The sequence below is a fragment of the Myzus persicae genome, unplaced genomic scaffold, assembly GCF_001856785.1.
Source record: "Myzus persicae strain clone G006 unplaced genomic scaffold, MPER_G0061.0, whole genome shotgun sequence".
NCBI lineage: Eukaryota > Metazoa > Arthropoda > Insecta > Hemiptera > Aphididae > Myzus > Myzus persicae.
The window spans coordinates 543245-560119 of record NW_019104266.1 but is presented as its reverse complement, the minus strand read 5'-3'; the positions used below and the strand labels follow the sequence as shown (position 1 = coordinate 560119).

At 29.5% G+C, this 16875-nt stretch overlaps 1 protein-coding gene across 2 annotated transcripts in view; it reads right to left on the bottom strand.

Moving 5' to 3' along the window:
* LOC111040686 (transient receptor potential cation channel subfamily V member 5) overlaps nt 1-13188 on the bottom strand; it is a 45365-nt gene extending 32177 nt beyond the window's left edge. The window contains exons 1-2 of one of the 2 annotated variants that reach the window (XM_022324691.1): nt 12944-13188; nt 9066-9244 (exon numbers count right to left, since the gene is read on the bottom strand). In XM_022324691.1, the coding sequence (XP_022180383.1) occupies nt 9066-9244; nt 12944-13034 (270 nt within the window). In that variant the 5' untranslated portion in view covers nt 13035-13188. Of the gene's footprint in view, nt 1-6774; nt 6854-9065; nt 9245-12943 lie in introns of those variants that run through there. The other variant, XM_022324690.1, reaches the window with a different exon arrangement.
* Between the last annotated feature and the right edge of the window lie 3687 nt (nt 13189-16875).

The following is a 16875-nucleotide window of genomic DNA, read 5'->3' as shown; positions in this document are numbered from 1 at the left end:
TTCTTTCAGGGAATTTTAAAAGAAACAACGCCGAACATCGCAGAAGCAATCAGAAACTACAATCATGGGCAGGACTTCACATTTGGGGCAACAAAAACCCATTACACCATACAGTACTGAAAAAGAATATGACAGGAAAATGCCATATTGGAAGACCTATTAGTTAGGTGGGATGACGTAGTCAAGAAATATGTGAAAAATCTAAGAGGAGGATCAGTTTGAAAGGAGAGAGATGTCGACCAGGGTGGATGAAAGGCTGGGTGTACAATGACATTGCTCTGGAGTGGCTTCTATGGCTCTATAACACCATTAATACCCCCCCCCCCCCAAAAAAAAAAAAAACAAACACTACTGTGTTGTGTGCTACAAAAGTTCGGCACAAAAGTCGATGCGCGGCGCTGGCCCCAAAAAAAAAAAAATACATAATAATATTGTAGGTAATATAGGCACAATAACCAGCGACGATGACGACGACGGTGACGAGTTCAAATCTCGTTTTGAGAGGATAGCCCCACTTGGAGTTCTCTTTCCGCTGCACGTGTGTACCTTCACGAAAAGCCTTATGAAATATTTTTGTATGTCGAGGGTTTTGTCTCTGTGGCGGGAGGAAGACTCTAAATTTTGTTTTTCAATTAAGCGAGCGATGTTCCCTAGCCGATAACTCATCATGATGTAATAATATTATAACGTTTATTCTCCAATGCGAATGCTATAAGCATCTCCATACCATTTTGCAGATTATCATTGCATTATTGGTCATATCATTTATATCATTATTATTTCACTTACAATCGTTGATTTAAAAAATAACACTAAAAATGATTGTTGGCGTTTACAGACGATAGACATATGTATAAATGCTGCATATATAATACTATAAAGTAACAAAGCATGAAATTATTAGCAGAAAAATAAAAAAGCTTGTTCACAGATATTACACAGCAAGTCCAACTGACATTTAGGGGAAGGATTCTTGAAGGGCACCTTACCTCTATTTGTTGCTTAGCTTCAGCACATGGCCTAGTTAAGGGTCGGTGTTAAACTCGTCAGCTTTCAACGGAATAACATAATAATAATAAAGAGTATGCGTAATGGTAAATCGTATAATATGTACAACTCTGTGTGAGGCAAAAAACTCTATTTTTAAACCTTATAACGGTTAAAATATTATAAATTCATACATGACTAAAAATTCATGAATCTCATTAAATGTGCATTTATTGAATTGTTCACTACCCGTTTGGGTCAGTACAATAATAATTAAAACATTTTTTTTATAACTTATACAAATAAAGCTAAAAAAAAACATTGATAATTATTGTATTATTATCCATTGATAGTAAAATCTTTTTTCATGCACCTAACACCAAAGGTGGGCAAGTTAATGAAAATAATTAACTCAAGTTAAGTTAAGTTAAGAGGACACAAGATCGATAGGTTAAAAGTTAACAGTTAACAAATTATAAACCTAACTCGATAAGTTAAAAGTTAATATAGAAAAAAAATTAACTTAACTCAGTTTAAAAAAAGTTAATCTATTTTTTTTTTAAGTAAAACACATAAAGAGTGAATGTGTCTTTCTAGTTCCCAATTTATAAATTATAAATCAATTTGATTTAACTTTTATCATAATGTGCACTGTATACCCTTTTACTTTTTTAATATTTATTAAATTAAACTATAAAATAAATATATTAATATACACAAAATTATGTCATCAAGAAAAAGTACAGAAATGTTTGTGTTATTATAGTATTGGATTATTTTAATTTTATACTGATACATTAATATTTACGTATAAACAAAAAATTTCAAAATGTTTTTAACTTATTGGTTTTTTTTTTAAATCAACTGAGAATAGCTAAGTTTTTTCAACTGTAAATTAAACTAGTTAAGTTCATAAGTTAATTGGAAAACAAACTAACTAGTTAAGTTATAAAGTTAAAAAAAAAAACTTTTTAACTTAACTTTAACTTTTTAACTAGTTAATGCCCACCTTTACCTAACACCAATATTAAACCTCTTAAGATACTCTTCGTAAGAAGGTATATTGACACAATCAACTGCATTTATTGAAATTTAACAATTTTAAACATCATAAATGCAACCATTATATAAACTTAAATGATTAAAGTTTAATCATCTGTAAATCGTAGTTTTTTGCTCACATTGTAATATGTAAGTGATGGCTGATGCGATTATTTTTTTACAATACGATTTTCTGCGTGCGTGTATTAGTTTACGTTTCAAAAAAAAAACTCGTTATAGCCACAAACGAAAACATTGAACGTCCCCCAACGACACTACGCGCTTTCAAAACTACCGCAGAGATTTTTTGAACCGTTAAAAAGTTATATCGATCGCCGGGAAACTAGGCGGTGGTCCTATATTATTACGATATGCTCGAGTATATTTTTTGTGGGACTGCGCTCCCAAGTGTGGTCCTCGATTACAGCGACGGGTTTGTATAGATATAAATGTATAATATATTATGATTTACGAAACTACGACTATTTTCTCTTCTTAATCGCAATTATTATCCGTTTATTTTAGTGTTATAGCCGTTGTTAAAATATTGACATCGTGTTATATAAAATATAAATATCATATTAAGTTTCAAATAACATTATTATAATTTCGGGGGAGGAGATGTCACGAGCAATCGTGTGCCCAATCCGATGGGCATTTGATCGAATGGATATTTCTGTAGTCATGTGTCAGTTTGACACGTATAACTGTTAGATCTCTAGGAAATTTGGCGGTGGTCCTATATTACGATAGAGTGTATTTTTTTTTCGTTCCAGCTAGTGTGAGAGCTGTAGTCGTCGACTACTGCAGGGACAGAAAGGTGTAATATATTATACACGAAAAAAGGTGTATAACTTTTTTCTTCGTCTTAACGTCAATTTCGTTTATTATTATTTTTTTTTTTAATTTTGTCTTTTATAGTTGTTGTTCTTCAAATATTTACATCGTGCTTTATTATGTTTTATGTTATAAACTATAATATTATTATAATTGGGGGGCAGTCACGAGAAATCACGTGCCTTTAATGAAGCTCCTTGCAGCTATAATATATACCTGCGATGAATCTGATGATGGGAATTCGATCGAATGAATAACAACATATGTGTCAGATTGACACTTGTGACCTACCGTCTTAACAACAGCCACCGATAGGTATCATATTAAACAGGTAGGTAGTCGGTAACTCATATACCAATTTTAATATAATTAATATTCGCCATTCGCGATTGTAGAAATAGACAATTGTTTTAATGATGGTATTAATGGTTTGTTATAATGTTCGTTAATTATAATTGCATAGCGAACTTATTATATAAGACGTAATATAATATATAATATGCATAACACATATACGACCATATTCGTCGGGCTTACCTATAATATAACTATATTATATTAGTAAAATCGTATAGTCTAGACACTTTGATGATTGCCGAGTTTGCCTACTGCCAACGTAATTAAACTTAAATTATATTTTGTCGATTAATTAATTTTTAACATACTGATTTATTTATTAAGTCTTGTAAATTGTTTGGTTTATAAACTGTTTTATAATAATTTTTAAAACTATAAATTTCTTTAGATTCATTATTATTGTTCGAGCTGAAACCAAAAAATAATAACTGTTGCTTTATTATTTGATTTATTTGAATACAATTAACTGTCAAACAAAGTCTATGTATATTATATTTAGTTTATAATAATATATTACAATTTATTGTCGTTGAACACATTGAAAAATATTATAATTGGTTTGTTATAAGGTTATTTTGACAAAAGATTTATTTTCAGTCACAGTAAATGTAAAGAAATTGTAAATGCATTACTATTTACTACACGTTGGACCTTAGACCTAAATGTTATTACTAAATTACCTATGAGTGAAAAATGGTACCTACCCATATACCAACGACGGGTGGTTACGTGTGTCTAATCATGAATAATTGTATTATCGAAACCGTGGTTCTAACGTTATAATCAAAGGAAATACTTTCCAAAATCGATTCCTCAGATATAACCTTTTAAAGGTAAAAATTCAAGACCAAAAGTACAAAGATGGTTTTTAATGCCTATCTAGGTGAAAATCAAACATGCTTTAAATGTATAAAATAGTTTAATTATTTAGTTGAAATTAAACGGATATAACGAATTTTATGCATATAAAGAAAAAAGGTAATTTTCAGTCGCAAAAATTAATAAACTGTATGTACTAACACACATTATACGAGCATTTTTGAAGTTTTGAAAATTATAAACAGATACAAATAATATGGTCAATCCATTGAACTGTATAATACCTATCACATTTTTAAAATACTAAAAATATAAGATTATTTAAAAGTTTTATTTGATAATGTAAACGAGTTTTCTTTCCAGGAAGGAAGTTCAATATGAAACTTTTAAAAAAGTACTTTATTGTAACATAGGCAGCGTTTAAAAAAAAATAAGGATTTTTAAAAAATCAATCAATTCTAACTGTGCTTTGATTAAAATAAATCAAAATAAGTGAATTTAGATCATTCAGTATATCATTATGACCTACACATGTTTAAAAATAATTTAATATTATCAAATATTAAAATCTGAGTTTAAGCTTTTAAAGCAATTTCAATACATAATTTTTATTTTTTAATCGTGTTAGTATTTTATTGTTAATCTTATACCTACTTCAAAGTTATAACATGCCATAAAGCATGTATATTAAATATTTATACTATAGGTGCATTTTTATTATTACAGTACCTAGTCACGAAAAATGAAGTAGTTGCGGTGATTGATTTATGTACGAATATAATATAATTGGGCGCACAATGTAATTATATATAATAATAATAATAAGTCAAAACACTAATACAGAATTAAAAATATATTATATAACATAATTAAGACTAAATTATGAGTTTAGTGATATCTATATTGTTAATAAATGTTTATTTTTTTTTCACATTATGCTAAATACATAATTTTTAGGTAGTATGCACATAATACTTAGTAAGTTATTGTGGCATAAAATATTTATGTAGTTTTTTTAGTTTCTGTAGTCGTTCATTATATTTTGGTGTGTTAGTATTTAAATCAATTTTGTATACAGCTATACACCGACGGTACTGTATTACAGCTTAGGTTTTTTTTTATTATTAATTTTTAATGTCATTTAATGTAATAATAATATGTATAGGTGGCTCGGCGTGGCGCGTTGGCTGCTGCCAGTCGTGGAATGCAACTGAGAGTCAGTAAGGGCCACAGCTACTAGCTCAAGGATGGGTGACCACTGACCACCCGAGTTCATAGTAGTTAAAAACCTTGCCACACATACACGTGTTTGCTACCTACCGTAACAATCGTAAAAAAAAACATCCAACCAACCTCATCCCTACCACAGTTTATAACCCCTACAACAGCTAATGGCCTTAGTCGCCGGGCTTAAGTTCAATAAAAAAAAATATGTATAGATACTGCAGTTATTAAAAAAAGTTGCAAATTTATCTACAACAGTTGACTAAAAGGGCCATTAGGTCAGATTGGTAAATTTAAATTATATATTATTAAATTTAATCAATTATATTATGTTATATTCCAGTATTTTGTTGTCATTATTCTAGAAATATATCATTAGTATAATGTCAGTGTTTTGTTATCATTAAATTAAATAATTTCTTCTGTATTTTTACGATGTGATATTTGCTAAATCGATTTTAAATATTTGCAAAACATTTTTTTGATGACGCTGACACTAGGTGAAATAAAATACAACAAAGCGTCATAGTTGCGTGAGATACCACTTAAAAAATGTTTGTTTAAGAAGAATTTAAAAATTACCATGGACAAAAGTTAACTGCAGTTTAATATAAAATACAAAAAAATAATTACTGTTAGTACAACTAATGAATACAATTCATTAATTTTTTAGATTTAGTGACCAGTGACCAAAGTTAAAGAAGTTATTTTTAAAATGAAGTCAGTTTTTATTTATATTATATCAATATAGTCATTTATTTTATAATATTTAACTATAGACACAAATTTTTTGAGTGATAGAAGTCACATGTTGAAGAATAATACATCATCATTATTGTTCGTTCACAATATTTAGAAAAATCAGTAGGTAACACATAAATACATAATACGTCACCAAATTATAAATTTATAAATCAAAAATGGTTTTGGGAAAATATACAAAAAATCCATCTACCATAAAATTATCATCAATTATAATTTATCTTTATATAAACCTAACTGATAATTTACGAACAAATATCATAATATCGTACCTTTTAAATATGACTTTAATTCATTCAATGTTTTTTTTTAATTTATCGCAATTAAATCAATGTTGGTGATATTTTATGTTTTTTTTATCGTTGTATGATTTTCGTTAACTATTGCTCAATATGTTAGTTTGTTAGTTTCATTATTTATTAAATTAGAATCGAAAAATCAAAGATTTCCATCAATTACAAGGCGCCTTAATGCCTTATAGAACCTAATGGATTACGTGAAAATAATCAAACCGTACGAATTTTAGAGGAGATTTCGTATTTTTTATCAAAATGTGTTATAATAGAGGTTATAAGAATAGTTTTATGCTTTTTTTAATGAACCAAAATCGAATATTAATCACTCCGTTGTAGTCGTCGAACTATAATTGTTTTAAGTTCAGACATGCTTAGAGCGCTGAGAAACATTATGTTATGGGGATAATATATGTATATATATATTATATATATATATATANTTTTCACTGACCCATCTTGCCCGGGAACGGTCGCGATTTCTCAGTAACACGAGTTTGGCAATCGGTATCATTCTGCCTTCACCCTTGTTGTACAGCTCAGACATGCTTAGAGCGCTGAGAAACATTATGTTATGGGGATAATATATGTATATATATATTATATATATATATATATATATATATATATATAAGTTGTATCAACACCACACCTTCTGTTTAAACTTTAAACGTTAATTTAGTGAAATAACGGCATGATACAAACTATATAAACAAATAAATACCGTCAAAAAATTAAGAACATTTTTTTCATTTTTAAAGAGTTTTCTATGTTTGAAAAATCAAAAGTTTTTACTGTTTTCGTATAAAATATAATGATAGTTTAAGCATTAAAATTTAAAAGAAATAAATATGTTAGATTAATTAAATAAGTTAATGAAATTCCAGCAAGAGTAAGATGTAATTATATTTTGTTTCATAAAAATTAAATCTTATTTATATTATATTATATTTTAATACATAATCTCTCATATTTTTTCCACAAGTCTCGATATACTTTATAAACTTATAATATAACTTATGCCACGCCGGGAGGAAACGGAAAGCACGGCACGTTGCTAAAAATGTCAGTTGATCGCCCATTTGGAACCGTACAATAACGCTTAGCACCACCCTCAATTTTCAAACACGGTTATACTTTTAACACCTTTGATAAAAAATATAACTTAAAAACCTTAGAACAATTTTGTTTATGATCTCATATTTAATTGTACACTCAAATTATATACATGCACGCCAGTAGTTAAAAACCTTGCCACACATACACGTGTTTGCTACCTACCGTAACAATCGTAAAAAAAAAACATCCAACCAACCTCATCCCTACCACAGTTTATAACCCCTACAACAGCAGCTGAAACCAAAAAATAATAACTGTTGCTTTATTATTTGATTTATTTGAATACAATTAACTGTCAAACAAAGTCTATGTATATTATATTTAGTTNACACCTTTGATAAAAAATATAACTTAAAAACCTTAGAACAATTTTGTTTATGATCTCATATTTAATTGTACACTCAAATTATATACATGCACGCCATAATTTATCATTCTACAAGATTTAGTTCGATAAATCTTTTACTTTATAACATTTTTCTGTAAAACATTAAATAATGAAAAAATCAGTGCTCGTAAGTTTTCGTTTTTTTCTTAGCCATATACATTCATGTTTGGCCGTTCGAAAGTTTAATGCTTTATTACTAGTTCGAATAGCATATCGACGGCACGTAACCCATCCAAATAAGTGGCATGTTTGATTTATTAATCCGATAGCAATATCTTGTTCACTCCAGTGAGGTCCTGTTCGTTTTTTATTTATTAGATCGCCTTTTTTTAAAAAATTTTTGCTGCCCACTCTTGTTACGAATTTACGTTTAACTAAATAGTAAATACACATATACAACACTACCGGCCCCTGCGTGTTTAATTTTATCCCCTAATTTTTTTACTCTGTGCCGCTTAAAATGTAATCTCATATTCATTTTTAGCAAGAGACTGCCCTACAATCACTCTAAAGAACATACCACTCTCCCCGGCTGAGGATATAATTTATTTTTAGGCCCTAAAAATAAATTATTTCCGAACGACTTACATGGGTATCTCACTTCCACAACGAATGATTCACACTAAACAGTAGACCCTGCCATTTTCTATTCTTTTTTACCTTACAACACCTACATCTTAGTTATTATCAAAATACTAATATACAATGTCCTGCATCCAATTTAAACCCATGTGGACCCTCGGAATTCAGCTCTAGGGATCAGCTAAACGTTCCAACATGAACTACAGTATGTCAATATTTAAACTTTCCAATCTAAATGTCTTCGTCAAATCATTAAAGCTCATCTGTATTTATAGGAAGGTATTAACCACAAGCAAAAGAATGATCTCTTTATTTCCCCCATCCAAATAGCGGCCATACTCTTTATAAAATATTTCAGTCTTGTTTACTTATTCATTGCAATTTGCAACCTATTCATAAGTGAGTTATTAGCTTCTAACATTCCTGGTGACTCTGAAGTAAGGTGCTTAAAACGAAAATGGTGCAGTGATCTACTAGCTGAATAAGCCAACCTACCAACACCTAAGTGTTTCCAATGAAAGTCCTCTTCGCCCACACACAATAAACCCATCAGCCAGACTACAGCACTTGCACTTATTTTTTATAGATTGTGTAAAAAAAAAAATTTAAGTTGTAAAACAAAACAAAGTTGTTAAGCTTGAATGTTTTTCACTGACCCATCTTGCCCGGGAACGGTCGCGATTTCTCAGTAACACGAGTTTGGCAATCGGTATCATTCTGCCTTCACCCTTGTTGTACAGCATGGGTTCCACTTGTGTTTTGATCGCGTTATCCAGCTCGGCAAAATTTTTTGTCTGTACGGCTTTCTTCATCAAATCCACGAGAAGACCACAACCTAATTGAACAAAAAATAACAATTTTTAGATTGTTATTGTACCTATACTGGCTAAATAATTTAAAACTCATCGTGACTGTGCAAAGGTCGGAAGAAATCCATATTGATTTTTAACGACCGAGAACGAGGCTAGAAAAAATGTCGAATTGAATAACGTGTGGACGGAATGGAATTCTGTATAGTTAGGTATAGGTACGCGTTTTCTTCGCTACACGTACAACATATAACTAAATACTATACCTAGACGTTTTATTGAACCGTACAATGCGTTATTAAATTAATAATACCCCCGAATATAATGCCGACTGTATACCCATATATTACATATATTATCATACTAAATAAATTTCGACGTCACGAAACGGTTGTACCTGCGAGTATTATAATATTATTATTATTTGATGTGGACTTAGTTTATTTTGTCGAGGTATGCGATTAATTTGAGTATAAATAGTAATATATATCTGTTTATATTTATAATTAATATACTAAGATGGTGGTGAAAATAAAAGGGATATTTAATGCTTTGCTCAAGCAGGCGTGGAGTTAAGCCGGACTAAATGGTACGCGTGTAATATAATGGAAAAATGATAACTAGATTAACATTAATTCTGTGTATACTTTTCTTTTTAATTCTAATCTAAAGTTGATTCGTAATATAGTATAAAGCTGTATGATAATAAATTATAATGCGTATAACACCGTTACACTGTAAAGTGATATAATATTATAACGTGATATACTCTTCTGTGAAACCAGCTCGCAACGAAATCGATAGAAAGGACATTTAATTTTGTAATAAATAATTTGTAATCACGCCACAAGCCCACAACAACCAACTTGCCCAAGCCCCGTCCTGCAGGAATGTAATAATTTTCACTAGCAAGTGCCTCGTGGTTCCCAGGACGTTCCCACCTCAATAATAAGTACCCGTTTATGGGGTACAATTATTGGCGAGTGGTCTACGAGGTGGCGTCACAGAGGTCTCGCCTAATATCTACAGAATGCCTAAGACAGTTTACTCTAGATCCCGTTCCGGATGAAAAATCCTGTCAGGACGACCTGTTATGTTTCCTGGAAGTAGAGGTCGTGCGGTGTCGGGGTCCAGAGGATGGCATGCTGTAATTATATTTAATATATTAATAATTGATAAAGGACCTTACGTCGCCGTCATTGGTCTTTGGACGAGGGACGCGATGACAGTTATTACTTATTAGGTTATTGCCGGTGTATAACGTGTACGTTTGAGTAGCTTTAAGGCTTAATCGACACATTGATAATATAGTTGACGAAATTTATTACAACTTAATTTTCTTTTAGGAAATAAAATGGTGTGTGAAATTATTTTACTTGATACTTTTGTTGTGTTTAATTAGATCGGCATTGGTTAAAATAATATTATAGTTACGTTATAACTTATTAATATATGATGTTGTTTACAAAAAAATTGAATTTAAATTGGACTCTTTAATTTTAAATTTTTCTTTCTAACAAAAAAAAAAAAAATACTAAGGTATTTTTGTAATTTTTAAGACAGCAAACATATGAGATTTCCTTTAGATGATCTCCAGTTACTATAATAATTTTGGCTGGTCATATTATAGTATTGTAATTTTAACATAACGTTCACTAGATAAATAAATAAATATTCATACACTCTCTCGAAGCTTTTGAAAACAAAATATTATTCGACCGTTTTGAAATCCATTATATTTGTCTTACTTTTATATTGTATTGTTTATTTTATAAGACATTTCTTAAGTGTTATTATTTATTTACAATAATAATAGTTTTAGTACTAATATAGCCACTATTATTTTTATAAGTTATAATAAATTATTTGATGTTATTTTAACTCACAGTTTTATATAAAATAGTGCAAATAAATAAAATATTTATGTATCATTTATCTGGAATGTATAGAGTTTAAGCTATGATCATTACATAGATACCGGTACTAACGATAGTCCCTTAGGAATCATACATTTATTTTCAATTATACCACTTAAAAATATTACTTTTTTATTTAAAGACAAAATACATTGGTTCCATTTAATGTCATTTGATGACCAAGATAAACCTATAAAAAAATATAGTTACCTGGTTTCTTTTAAACTTAAAACTGATTTTATATCACTTTATCTTCGTCTTACGAAATAACGTATTACATAATTGTATAACGTTTTAACTTAATTTAAAAACTTTCATTATAATAAATAATTGTCACATTCAATCAATGTAGTTCAAAATATTTAAAACATCTAATAATAAAGCGCATTTTGTTATTAAAAGTTATTAAAATATTCTAGATTTGTTAAATTGTTTTAATTAATTAAAAATAAACACTAAAATATATATAGTATACATTAGTCAGTGATTTGTTGAAAAACAAAAACAACTTCCTCTAAAAACTTTTAACGTGTACTATTGTACCTACCATAACACATAATTGGTTATAAATCATAATAATTAATTCCTTTTAAGTTGTATACCGTATGCATTTCACAGTGACTAATGAGTTAAGCAATATGAATTAAATTTGTAAGTTTGTTAATAATCTTTATTTATTTAAAAAGCAATTTCGTTGAAACGCAGTGGTAGTTTGAAATAAGCGATTAAAGTGGCAAGATATTTTATGAAGCAACATCATTTTGGATTATCGCAAAAAGTTTTGAAGCCTTTTTACATAATATGCAATTCTACAATATAACATCATGGAACCGAGCGTATTATAATATGATATTGAAAACGCTGGACGATATTATAGATTCTAATTGAATGAATTCTGGACCGAATTAAATTAACTATGTCAACGTTGAAGAGTATTAGCTGTAACCTGTACTGCAGCTCAGTACCGTAGCTCTTATATTAAGCTATTTGTCTGTTAAGCTATTAGTTGCTTTATCAACTTGTAATAAATTGTTTTTTTTTAAATAGGGTTTGAGTACAAATTGTATTATATTTTGAATATGAACTTACATTTTATATCAAAACAAACTTATATTGATTTTGTAAAATTATAAAATTAGTACCATAATAAGTGCCTAACACAGATTTAGATTAATTTTTGAAACTTTGAACAGCGACCTTGGAATATTATCACAATGTGTCAATGTCACTGATCGATTGACTAGAGCTGTAAACTATAATTAAAAAAAAAAACTATTATATCAGATTGTAACAGAAATCAACGAATAAATAATAAGGTGTCTATGAATGCATGTATAATATTATTCAATTTTGAAATAATGTATCCATACCGGCTGTATTTAAAATCTAAGGCAGCTAAGTTATAATATCATGTACACTTTTGTGTTCAGAATTTACTATTTAGATTAATTACATGCATGATAAAACGGAAATATTAATATTATATTTTTAATATTTTTTATTGGCTCACTTCATATTACGCATACGACGTAGAAACTTAGTAAGAAAATATTTTAACATTAAAATTTAAAATAGTTAAAATAACAATTATTGAATTAAACTTTGCTAGTTTTTCCGTGACATATATATATTTTGTTTTTGGAACATCTGATGGATATCATATTTTCTGTGTACTCATTTGACATAAGTGGCATGTATGAAATGTGTGTTTTTTTAGCGTTTGATAGTGCATGACACAGGCAGATAATATCACAGAGTTTCTATATTACAGCTGTGCAGTGCGTCTAACACACAATAATTTATACGAACCTTTCAGGTCGACCAGGTTGTATATCTGCAATGATGAGGTGTCGACCTGCTTCTTGACGCCACTGGCCACATTGCTCTCGGTGTTACCCATGTTTCTTGGTGGTTATCACGACGATGGCGACGAAGACGACGACGAATTCGGATATACTTTGCCCGGCCGCCGATATTATACGCGGGTTTTCGTCCTCGTCGGCGTCTCCGTCGGAGTCTTCGTCGCCCTGGTTGTTTTCGTCGCGAGATCCGGTCGGCCCGACATGCATGACGTTAATCCGATTTCACCACGCGCGACGCGCGGGCAGCCACAACCCCCCACAACCCCTTTTCCGTAAACCCAACCACCGGCACATCACCCCCTCCAAAACACCGCCCGTCAAGTCAGCGGTCGGGTGGGAGATGGATAAATGTTTGCCTCGGTGCCAGGTGCCGGCCGGCACGTTAACCTGAATCCGTCGTCGCGGGTGCATATACAGAGTGTATAATAATATCGTTTTAGGAATTCGATAACTCGAGTTTCAGCAGGTATAGGTACTGTGCAATAAATTGTATACAAGTATATAATATTATATCACTTATTTTTTTACCTACTCATTATAATATTATGTACCGTATGTATCTATTATTTTACTGTGGGCAGGGTTTTCTTTTACTCAGAAAATACCTTTTTTTTTTTGTTTATAAACATTTAAAGTTTTTTAAACGTGCACTAATTTTGTGCCAACTACTTACAGCCACATTGACTATTTTTTTCTGACATCCACCAAGATTATTTGTGATTGGTCTTGGAAACGCCTCATATATCTTTTTGGAAATGTCGATACCCAGTAAACACCCTACCTAGGTATCATAATATTTTATATTACTTTATATACGTGTGCATTGTGCACTGTGCATATTGCATACACTTCCGATGCGGCGAATGTGCATTCTTGACGCTTGGTATAATATATTATAATCATAACAATAAACAACTGCATACATAATAAATTATACATATAGTATATCTATGTATAATGCATTCATACGAATTTGAACTTGAAGAGATTTTGTTTTGTGGTCGTAAACGCTTACTGCATTTTGTCATTAGATTTTCGTATGTTCATAAGACAAAAACAAAATCTTTTCTATGAAATTCAAATCACTTACATTATATTATAATGCAACATACCTTTAAACAATACTAATACTATGCGTGCTAAAGTACTAGATTATTATATGAATATAATTTGAAAAAATGATTTATTTAATGTATGAAAATATATTTCAAACAACAGACACTTGCTCTGTATAATACGCATAATCATAATAATAATAAATGCTATTTTCGATATGTGTATAAATTGAAGAACGTAGGTTTTTTTTATCTATTGCTAAATCTTCCAGGTCTGTAGAGTTGTCCTCTTCTCTCACTTACGCTCAGACACTTCAAACCTCTTTAGAATATTTGTTATTTATGTGCTGTAATTTCCAGAATGGTTTGGTTTTTTCAGATATTATTTTTTTCCTGAGGGGGAACTCTAATCTCATGTTTTTTTATTCCCTCCTCACAAAGATCGTTGGCTCTGATACTTTATATCTGCACATAAAATCATAATATTATCCTATCTACCCAATATAATAAGGTGAAATATCTTAGTTTTGTTATATTTTATTCAATTATGATTTGTTTCATTATTTTGGAAATGACAACAAATTCTTCGAAATGTATAGCAAATTTTCTGAAGAGGTTTGAAGTGTCTGAGTGTAAGTAGTGTGGACAACTTCGCTGACGTAAACCTTTAATCTCTAATATGAATGTTACCAATGTGTAACATTGAGATACTAATTAAATTAGTTTTTGGTGTTAATATTCAACCATATACCATAAATATAAAACGTCCTATCTAGGAGCTGGACAAAGATTAATTTAAGACACGTATCATAGTTTTCGTCATACCAACAATGAGTGCATTCCACAGTACAACAACTAAATATAAAAACGTGCATATCAACCTTAGTTTGAAATGTTTTCAACCCTTCCTAATTATTCAAAATAAAATAGACGCATATTATACATTGCGCAGTGGCAACAATTTGCATTCCCTTAATGTTCGTCACACGCGAGAAACGTTCAAATCTGTTGTTACAACGTTGTAATTATATTACGAATATAAATATTATGTCAGGCCCGATCGCAAAGTACAAAATATAGAAACCGCATCGGCTTAAAAATATTGGTAAAATCACGTTTTTCAGATTTGGCGAGTAATTATAAATATACACAATTATTCATGAAGTAGAAGGTATATGAATATATTATTATATATTAATCTTCATGCTTGATAATTTAAAGTAACATAATATAGAATTCACTTTATTTATTGTTTCAGAAATCTCTCTCGGTCTACTCTTATACAATAATAAATTCAACCACCACTGTACACTGTAGTTGTATACTTGTATAGATGTACAGTTCTCCGACAAGCACAATAATTTTATGGCCGATCAGTTTGGATGAACTGTGTCAATCATTTTAGTAAATATATTCTCAACCAAAGCACTTTAGGAATGTATTAAATTGCTGACACGAATGCTGTTTTTTGTAAATAGTATTTTGGTTAGTCTAAAAAATCAATTAAGTAGCTATTACCTATCAGTTTAAAGTGTGAGTTAACGATTATATATATTTATATTTATATAATATTATTTATAAATATAAAATAATTTGTTTTTTTTTTTTTAATTCAATCACAAGTAATGAATACAAACATCTTGTAAAAATTGGGTTCAAAATAAACAGATTATTTTCATAGTTGCATAGCATTTGAAGTACCATAATCGTTATAATTTAAAAATATTTAAACACCAATATAATCCTCATATTATATTATGCTTGTGTTTTATTTTTCAAGTAAACCTAAACGAATTTAATCGAATAGTTTAAAGTTATTAATGTCTCACTACGTTTATGTTTTTATTGGTGTAAAAAAAATGAACAGTATCCTATAGTCTATAGGTATCAGAGTACTTACACCACTATTATTTTTGTGTACTGTTTATTAGAATTATGTATTAACTAATGAACAATATAGAAAAAATAAATAAATTTGAAATCTCCTTATTAGAATTCTCAATTAAGTCAGAACTTGTTCATCAAGGTGGTTTTAACTTCCTCAAACTATTAATTTGTAATCTATATAATATATTACGCTTAATATAAACTAAATACATTATCATTTTAAATACGATAATTTAGAATTAATCTAGTAAATGCACTTTAACATCCGATGGGTTTAGAAACTAGGGTCCTTAATAATAAAATAAATAATAATTGATGTAAAGATAAAATCAGAACACTATGAAGTTTTTATTTTACTTTTATTTATCCTTGTGAAACAAGTATTATGGCTACACTTTCTTTGTTGTGTTTATAAAATCTATTATTGTCTACAGAATGTTTTTTCTTAATCGAATGAAATAACAAATAATTTAAAAGTTTTCTGTTTCAGGTTTATAAATTATAAAGTATAAATAAATAATAAACTTAGAGAAAGTTGTTTCATTTTGATTAAAAACTTATAATTTTTGATAAAAATACTAAATGTTCAACGTGTTCTAGTGACAAAGAAGTTTTGTTATCATTTATCACGTTAGGTGCCATTTCGCTACTAAATAAATAACCTTTCACTAGTGGAACACAGGGCCCTTTTATACGTGCACATATTTCTCATCGAAATAAGTAAGGTAATTGTGCTTCAAAACTTTTTGCTATTGAAAGGCTCCAAGTCAAAGTTAACTTTAGACGTTTGTAAATAATTTGTAAATCCACCGTCATAAATATTTTTTTTTTCCACAGTCCAATTTGTTTTTAATAATACTGTTCCATATAAAACATTCGAAATACGAACACGTAATACATAAAAGTCAAAAAGCTAAACAATTTACTCAGGAATTAA